At 40.5% G+C, this 10,000-nt stretch overlaps 1 protein-coding gene and 1 long non-coding RNA gene across 6 annotated transcripts in view; one reads left to right on the top strand and one right to left on the bottom strand.

The window, feature by feature from the left end:
- The window catches only part of ppp1r9a (protein phosphatase 1, regulatory subunit 9A), a 145,971-nt gene that overhangs the window by 16,874 nt on the left and 119,097 nt on the right, over window positions 1-10,000 (bottom strand). For all 5 annotated transcript variants that reach the window (XM_062029229.1, XM_062029231.1, XM_062029230.1 and 2 more), the window contains exons 10-11: window positions 5,293-5,389; window positions 232-367 (exon numbers count right to left, since the gene is read on the bottom strand). In XM_062029229.1, the coding sequence (XP_061885213.1) occupies window positions 232-367; window positions 5,293-5,389 (233 nt within the window). The remainder of the gene's footprint in view (window positions 1-231; window positions 368-5,292; window positions 5,390-10,000) is intronic.
- LOC133635856 (uncharacterized) overlaps window positions 1-10,000 on the top strand; it is a 45,796-nt gene that overhangs the window by 8,434 nt on the left and 27,362 nt on the right. The window lies entirely within an intron of this gene.

The raw sequence follows: 10,000 nt of genomic DNA, 5'->3' as shown, positions 1-10,000 counted from the left end.
ACTAAAGCGTTTGTGTCTGCACATTCTGCCCACTTGCTGTGATTTCTCTCATGTCCCAGCTGTCTCCTTGCCGCCTCTCTTCTAGCGCTGCATAATCATTTGGATGCTTCGATATTCAGTCACACTTGTCAGTCACTATGTTCTTTATGTGTGACATAAAGCCAGCGAGAATTTCAAGTTGGTTGTTCCTAGTAGTGATTATGTGCCGCACAAATACGGGACTTGACTGACCTGGGCCTTGCGCTGCAGCTTTAGCGGGGCTGTGCGGAAGAGCACTATGCCTTTCGGCGCCGTTGCTGTTGTTGTTGTTGACCTGGATGTTGTTCTGCTTCATCAGCTGCATTAGCTCCGCCTCCAATGTCACAATCTGTTGAGGGGAGCCAGTCGATCAATGCTAATTGACAAAATGATGACGGACACCCAGGGTGGCATTTGAACAAAAGTATTCGGACATGTTGCCCTTGATATTATAAGAAGTAGGGAGGACTTTGTTTGGCGGGGTCAAAGGTCACGGACGTTTAGGGATTGATACCCAGTTTGGTACTTTTATTGGCATCGTTGGTGCTCACAGGGTATGGCTTTACATCAAAACAAACTACTTTTGTTGCACGTGACGTCACATCCGATTGTTTAAACATTTGATGGGCAACGAGCACTCAGTCAAACTGCCTCTTGGTAATTTTGCAACAAGGCTCCACTTTTCAAAATGTGCTAGCTCGATGTTAATTAATGCTACCCATTAGTGTTAGCAATTTTACATGGCGATTTCAATACCTCCACATATGGTAATAAAAACTCCAACAATAAACTACCAACAGCTGGTGTGTAATAAATACAAACACTTTTTAGGGCACAACAAATGTCTATATTCAGCGTAATAATGCTCCTCACTTTCAAAGCTATCCATAACCTTTTCCCATCTTAGCTTCCTGACCTACTCCTTGTTGCCAAGCCCTCACATTTCCCAAGATCCTCGTCATCTCACTGTCCCCTTATCTACATTGTCCACCATGGGGGCCCGAGCTTGCAGCCACTCAGCCCCTCATATTTGGAACACACTACCTCAAGACCTTCACAATATGGACTTAATTTCCCTCTTCAAATCAAGACTAAAATTCTTGCCAACTTATTCACTGTAAATTTTAGCTATCTTTGTTGTTGTTTTTATTCATCAAATGATTTTTTTGAAGAGTTTTTTTGTACAGTGTCCTTGATAAAGGTACAAAGTAGTATTATTAATGGCAAAGACTACTCCCTGTATAGGCAACACGCCGTAGCATATACACTACTGCCATTTAACGTCTTTGAATCGCAACTGCATGCAAAGTCGTCTATATTATTATAATACTTGCAAATGAGACTCGGAAGTGTAAGAAATCACTGGACAACACAGTTGTCATTATCAGCTCACTTTTAAATGTTCAAGGAGCCCTATTAGCAAAAGCAACTTTTCTTACCTGTTACCCGTTTTTGTGTATTTGGGATCCCAATAAGTCCCAAAAATGTGAAATAAAAGCATTGAGGCATGGCAGAGATATTTATGAAACAATCTTGCCTTCTTCCAATCTTGCCCCAGACAAACCATTTTATTTGAGACTTTATTAACGTAGTTTGCCGTAGTTACATCAGCGAATAGCTACTGTACATAAACGGTAGAGGTTTACCCAAAGAGCTTTGCGCGAGTCTATTCATAGTTGTAGTCAATAAGTTCCTTCTTTTTCTCTATCCTCTTGTTGTGGGGCAGACTGAACATGCATCCTTTCTAATACTAAGTAGTGTATAGTTGTAACTTCTATCTGTCAGTAGACTACCGTACTTTCTGGACTATAGGGCACACCGGATTATAAGGCGCACTGCCGATGAATAGTCTATTTTGGATCTTTTTTCATATATTAGGCACACCTGATTATAGAGCGCGTCATATATATATTTTTTTTTTCTAAATTGAAAACACTTCCTTGTGGTCTACATCAGTGGTCCCCAACCACCGGGCCGCGGCCCGGTACCGGTCCGTGGATCGATTGGTACCGGGCCACACAAAACATTAAAAAAAAAAAAAAAATTTTTTTTTTTAGATTAAAAAAAAAAAATTAAATCAACATAAAAAACACAAGATACACTTACAATTAGTGCACCAACCCAAAAAACCTACCTCCCCCATTTATACTCCATCCATCCATCCATCCATCTTCTTCCGCTTATCCGAGGTCGGGTTGCGGGGGCAGCAGCCTAAGCAGGGAAGCCCAGACTTCCCTCCCCTCCCCAGCCACTTCGTCCAGCTCCTCCCGGGGGATCCCGAGGCGTTCCCAGGCCAGCCGGGAGACATAGTCTTCCCAACGTGTCCTGGGTCTTCCCCGTGGCCTCCTACTGGTCGGACGTGCCCTAAACACCTCCCTAGGGAGGCGTTCGGGTGGCATCCTGACCAGATGCCCGAACCACCTCATCTGGCTCCTCTCGATGTGGAGGAGCAGCGGCTTTACTTTGAGCTGCCCCCGGATGGCAGAGCTTCTCACCCTATCTCTAAGGGAGAGCCCCGCCACCCGGCGGAGGAAACTCATTTCGGCCGCTTGTACCCGTGATCTTGTTCTTTCGGTCATAACCCAAAGCTCATGACCATAGGTGAGGATGGGAACGTAGATCGACCGGTAAATTGAGAGCTTTGCCTTCTGGCTCAGCTCCTTCTTCACCACAACGGATCGATACAGCGTCCGCATTACTGAAGACGCCGCACCGATCCACCTGTCGATCTCACGATCCACTCTTCCCTGACTCGTGAACAAGACTCCGAGGTACTTGAACTCCTCCACTTGGGGCAGGGTCTCCTCTGCAACCCGGAGATGGCACTCCACCCTTTTCCGGGGGAGAACAATGGACTCGGACTTGGAGGTGCTGATTCTCATCCCAGTCGCTTCACACTCAGCTGCGAACCAATCCAGTGAGACCTGGAGATCCTGGCCAGATGAAGCCATCAGGACCACATCATCTGCAAAAAGCAGAGACCTAATCCTGCAGCCACCAAACCAGATCCCCTCAACGCCTTGACTGCGCCTAGAAATTCTGTCCATAAAAGTTATGAACAGAATCGGTGACAAAGGGCAGCCTTGGCGGAGTCCAACCCTCACTGGAAACGTGTCCGACTTACTGCCGGCAATGCGGACCAAGCTCTGGCACTGATCATACAGGGAGCGGACCGCCACAATCAGACAGTCCGATACCCCATACTCTCTGAGCACTCCCCACAGGACTTCCCGAGGGACACGGTCGAATGCCTTCTCCAAGTCCACAAAACACATGTAGACTGGTTGGGCAAACTCCGAAGCACCCTCAAGGACCCTGCCGAGAGTATAGAGCTGGTCCACAGTTCCACGACCAGGACGAAAACCACACTGTTCCTCCTGAATCCGAGGTTCAACTATCCGGCGTAGCCTCCTCTCCAGTACACCCGAATAGACCTTACCGGGAAGGCTGAGGAGTGTGATCCCACGATAGTAAAAAAAAAACCTTCGGTTCCCCTTCTTAAAGAGAGGAACCACCACCCCGTCTTCCAATCCAGAGGTACCGCCCCCGATGTCCACGCGATGCTATACTCATTCACACTCAATAGCACAAAAGGGTTGTTTCTTTCTGTTATTAATATTTCTGGTTTCTACATTATATATCAATATAGATCAATACAGTCTGCAGGGATACAGTCCGTAAGCACACATAATTGTATTTTTTTATGACAAAAAATAAATAAATAAAAATAGAATAAAATATAATCATCATCTTTGGTGTACCGGACGGGAGTGAAAGAAGTGTCAAAAGATGGAGCTAACAGTTTTAATGACATTCAAACTTTTCTTAAATCAATAACGGAGCAGCATCTCCTCATCCGGAAACAACACCGGAAATGTGTCCCGTGAAAAACCAATCGATCGGAACTCTCTAATGACTAAAGTTCCTTGGGTGAATAATGTAAACTCACTACACCGCTATGTTTTAGCGCTTTCATGGCGAGTTTACTGACAGATATAAGTAAGAACTTTACACTACTTTATATTAGAAATGGCAACAGCCGAGGATGAATGTCCCATAACAAAAAGAAAAAGCTTATCGACTACGTTGTCGGCACGGACTACAAAGGCGGACACGTGCAATTTTTCAGGATATATGCAGATCCAAAATACAGATCAGCAGGTACCAGAAGGCAAGAAAACATGCTTTTGCATAATATTGCGAAACAAAACGCCAGATAATGTTTTACCTTATACACACACCATAATAATACTCGTATGTTGAAGCACATCAAGCGGTGTGGCTTCATATCTTACCAAAGTCGTACTAAAACATTTTGATAGATTTTTGAGCGCCGTGTGTAATTGTCTATATTTTTCAATGGAACATATAAAATGTTGGTGTTGTTTACTTGAGTCATATTGCCATAATAGTGCAGCCTACACTTATCTCTTATGTTTGGCTGCCATTTACTGGTCACACTTATCATTACACCATGTACCAAAAAAAATTAGCTCCGCGGTCGGTAAGCTCAACCAAACGTATTCCTTACAATAGCCGCACCGGGCTAATGTCGAGTTTTGAGGGAAAAAAAGGATTTTAAGTGCGCCTTATAGTCCGGATGATACAGTACATATGGGAGCGCTAAAAACTACAACATGGCTGACGGGGTGAAGACGCACTCTCAATATGGGAGCGTCCACAAAATGGATGAGACGGTCAGAAAGCTGCTTGAAGATGGTGTGACTGTGTATTACAAAGTCTATGCAAATGGAAACATCGATTCCCAGTGACCGGGAATGGGCACCGTAGTGATTCAAACGTGAAAGGTACCATCCCTATCCATAGAAGTTTGCAGTGGGTCCAAATTGTCTTTGTAAGATGAAGAATTAAGGATGTAGGTCAAGATCATGCGTGTTAGTCAAAGGTACTTAACTGTAAACAGAGCGTTCATATTTATTACACAATTTGTTTCGCCTTAACTCTTGCCTGTGCCTTTTTAAATCCAGTGCAGTTGCAACCTGTGCCTGTGCTGAACAGAATAATAATGATCCAACACATTTGGGCCTCACTGGCAATACAGCTGAGCAGACAATAACAAATATGTCATGTTAGATTGTGAGGAAAGCAAAAAGACAAGAAAAGAGGTCAACTTGACGTTTGACAACAGGCATCTGCTCTCAGTATGAGCTGGGGTGACAGATTCTAGCAGTATGCGGATTGAGCTTAGCTTCACAACATCTTCTGGGACATGTAGTTTCCTTTACATAAACAGATCAAATATACAAGCTTTACCCTGACTTGCAGTTCCTGGATCTCAGCCAGGTGAGCTCTTTCCGCCTCTTCCAGTCGCTTCCTCTCCGCGTCCTCCTTCTGGACAAACTCCACCTCCCTGGACAAGTTCGTCAAACAGTGTTGATCAGGACTAGATGAACTAAAATGAGTGAGCAGACCTACCTATCCGGAGGCCTACTGTGCACGTTAACCTCAGCATACGGCAGAATTCATTTCATGCATGAATGACTGAGAATGACAGAAAACACATCTCACCTAATACCCCTTTATTTGGCAAGAAGCTACATTTGGTTGCTAATGTGGGTGTTAAAATGGACCATGAAGAACAGAACTGCCTAATTTCTTCCAGCGCTCATCTGCCAATAGATTTTATATGAATAATAATGGAAACATTTATTCAAATGGAACACAGCTTTTTATAATGTTGCATCATATGTACACTTTGTATATAATTTGTCTGCACTTTTAGGGTAGTTCTAGCTGACACATTTTATGATAATGAAAATAATAGAATGCAATTCAATTACATTTTAGTGATATTATTTATTAATTTCTTTCTTTGCAGAATTTGTATTTTTGTGTAATATTCCAATCTACAGAATTTTGTATACACACACTGTATGGACAGTGTACACCAGCCAAAAAAAAAATCGTAATACTGGAAAAATATGATAAAATCTGTTGAAATATTTAGAATACAACACAATTTAATCATGCCTTAACATAATCAGTTTAAAATATCTCATTTGTGTTAATACCGTACATTTGTATGTACATTGTATACTTATCATTTTTGCGTATATATTGTTTTGTTTGTACTCTTATACCAGCCAAGAAATACAATGAGGATAAACACCCAATTATTAAATCAAGTGAATGTTTAGCTATGTAACATATTTGTGATACTAGCCTGAATGTATGCAGAACTCACGATACAATTTGATTCCGATTCTTGGTGTGACAATTTGATTCAAATTCAACACGATTCAAACCGATTCATGCAATATATTATTTTGTATACTAATTTAAATTTTAAAAAATTACAAAACGATTTAACTGTTACGAACCACTCCTCTTGGCAGCTGACATGTGACTTGTACATGCAGTGAGTCAGCGTGGAGATGGCCTAAAAAAAAGTATATCCAAAAATGTATTTAAAAAAAATAAATAAAATTGATTCTTCAAATTGCCATTAAAAATCTGAATAATAAAACTTGAGATTCGGATGTGAATCGATTTTTTTCCCCCTGCACTGCAAATAAAAATAGTGTATTGCTACAGCACTAGAGACACCAACACTTTAGTTGTTAATTGACTCTGATCCTGACAAAATATTAAACATAAGGAAAGAAAAAGAGGAATATTAACCAAATGAATTGCTGCATTAAGGGTAAACACATTTGGGCAAAAGCAATCCAACATTATTCTAAACGGGGTGCCCAAAACTGCGTAGTGAAAAATAAAACAGTGCAGGGGCAACTTTGATACATTAAGGATGCTATAAGCAATTCAATGCACCTCAAACAAAATACATATGAGCTTAGCTATTGTTGTCAATGACATAGTAAATAGTTTGTGTTAAATGTAATATACCTCATTAATAATGGATTAATTTCATTTAATAAATATATCAAGGGCCAATTAAAAAGTATCTGCGGCCGCACTTTGGACACACGGTCCTAAACCGTACCAAAATGGAATCTACAGTATTTTCCCTTCCTCCTGTACAACCCCTTAAACCTATTATGTAATACCATATTTTGTTACCTATTAGTACCGGTTCTGTGTATCTGGGATCCTCATCAGTGCCGAAAATGTGAAATCAAAGCATGGAGGCATGGCGGAGATATTTATAGAACAATCTTGCGTTCCTTCAAACGATGTGTTTGGAATTTGCCCAATTTGTGACGTTTTTCCCAATTGTGACATCAGCGGATGTCTCCATTCATGGTAGACATTTACCCACAGTGCTTTGCTTGAGTCCGCCATTTCTATTCAATTGTAGACCAAAGTTGTAGTCAAGTTCCTTATCGTTCTCTATCAGTCTGGAGCTGGCTCGTACATGCACGCGCATCCTCCGATGTTGCCATTTCCAATGCAAAGTAGTTGTACTTTTATCCTTATGGAAAACTGCAACAAAGATGACGGGGACAAGACGCAGTAGAAGTGGTCTTGGCCTGTCGATAAGGGCTGAAGAGACAGAAAGCGTCTTGAAGATGGTCTGTAAAACATCATCTATGCAACATTTGGACCACCATGACATGTTATGTAGACCACAAGGAAGTCTGTACATCATAATATGACCCCTTTAAGAGGAAGTCATGGAAATCCTATTTATTATATTATTACAAATGGATAACACTATAGTCTTTTCTGTTCACCAACCCCCTCACATTGCAGTTGTCCACACTCAGTGTCTCCTCTTAGACATGTCTTTGTTACAGATCTGTCTGCTTGTTAGCCTCACTTTGGCCTGCAGCTTCCCAGCCAATTACAAGCAGTCAGACTGGAGCAGAGCAGTGGACATTGTGTCGGGGCTCACTAAAAGACAAGTTGTGCCACATAGAAGTGGAAAGTCAGCTCTTTGTGTCGTGATGGGCTAAGATCTTGCCCTATAAAATAAAACCCTAACACTGCCTGACAGTCGGGATTGTAGAGAAGATTCACATTGTGTGCGCACTAATGCAAGCAAAGATTGCAGAGAAAGGAATTCATCGGACATTATTCATCCCACCACATTATAAGTGTCAGGGTGGAGGCACTCGTTTAGAAATGTACAAATGGCTCGAGTGTAGGAGTTGAAAATAAAACGTGGCTCAGCTTTAGCATATGATGCTATTAGTCAAGCCTAACAAAATGACCTAATTGATCTGAAATGGTTTTTAGGTAAGACTTCCTTTAAGATTAATGGGAAGGAGCAGCTAATATTGGCCTGTCACTTCTCTTCATACATGAACAAATACACTGGTCATGATAGCATAAGTACAATAAAATATACCAGCGTAAAAAGAAAAACTAAGAATAATACTAACATTTGTTCTACAAAAATAACAGGTTATTCTAATTTGAATAGTACTGTAATTGATTTTAAAATAATTCAAATTCCCATACAATTTTTCCCTTAATTTACTTTTTTATTTGTCCTTTAGTTTTTAAATATACAAATGTTTTTGGAAAAAAAAACATTTTTTAATCAAGTTTTTTTTAATATGAGCAAATATATATTTTTCATCTGCTTAACAGTTGCTGCTTTGACAGTTTTATTGTTTATCTTACAATTAGCATCATAACTCCCCCTCCGTTGTTTACTCACTCGCAGAACCCGTGAGACACTTTTCGTGTGGGTCTCTGTTTTGCGGGAGTCTCCAACTCACTGGTATGTGTGATTGACCGGAAGGGAAGAAACATGTTGGATTGCATGTATATATGTCAAGACTTTCTAATCTAGTCTATAGCTTCTTAAATATATATTCAGACTATTATATTATTTTAAATATCATCTCCTGCGTCATTGCTTGAGTCCCAAATACCAAGCGCTAATAAACATTGAAGTGCTGCTCTAAACACAGTGCTTTAAAACATAGCTAGCTAGCGGCTAATGTCTCTTCGTGGTGTTTTAGCTACTTCTAAATCACTAATCCCCCGCCTTCATTGCGGCAAATATGTTTCTTACAAGTATCGTCCCTGCAGGACGAGGAATAGCTAAACATGCTTCACTACACACCGTAGCTCACCGCTAACAGCAATCTAGCGCTCCTCAATGTAAATAAAAGAGTGGATATATACAAATATCCAAGTACAAGAGCCGTATCTACTCGATACTACGATTACATTTATATTTTTTATCATCACAAAATCTTTTTTTCCTTTTTACATTTTTTTTATGTTAATAAACTCAGGAAATACGTCCCTGGACACATGGGGACTTTAATAATGACCAATAAACGATCCTCTAACTACTTGGTATCGTAACAGAAGATTAAGTGATGATTACATTTGAACAGAAATGTAGATAGAACATGTTAAAACAGAAAATAAGCAGATATTAACAGTAAATGAAGAAGTAGATTAATAATACATTTTCTACCGCTTGTCTCTCATACTTTTGACGAACTAATAGAATTGGAAATGACACACTATGTTAGTGCATACGTCAGCAGACAAATGAGGAGCCTTTGTAACCCGTTTGCTTACTTACAACTAAAAGACAAGTTGTATGTTCACTATCTTATTTAATAACCAAATTGTTTTTTGATTGCAATAGAAACGTATGTTTAATGTATCAAAATAGTTAACATTTTGTGGTCCCCTTTATTTAGAAAAATATCAAAATGTATTTTGATATTGGTATCGGAACAAGTCCAGGGCTTACTATGAGTGGGAGTGATTTATTAAGACTGCGTGTGCAATTGAAAAGTGGAACAGACCGCCTTATTTACATGAGGATTTTGCGTGCATACAAGGCTTCTACCACGGAGACGATTATTTTCTTCACATTTATGTTATCATGCTCCTACCTGTGTGCCAGGTGTTGAGCCAGCAGCACACATCTATAATCTGTAACACAACACAACATACGCACACTGACACTTCATTCTGTGCGCGAGGCTGTGGATCACATCACCAGCGCATTCCTGCATATAGTACGACTCAAACGCAAGAAAATGCACAGTGAAAGACATATTATAGTAATCTATGAATCCATCCA

Source organism: Entelurus aequoreus, linkage group LG20 (assembly GCF_033978785.1).
Source record: "Entelurus aequoreus isolate RoL-2023_Sb linkage group LG20, RoL_Eaeq_v1.1, whole genome shotgun sequence".
Lineage (NCBI taxonomy): Eukaryota > Metazoa > Chordata > Actinopteri > Syngnathiformes > Syngnathidae > Entelurus > Entelurus aequoreus.
This window is presented reverse-complemented; position numbering and strand designations above follow the sequence as displayed.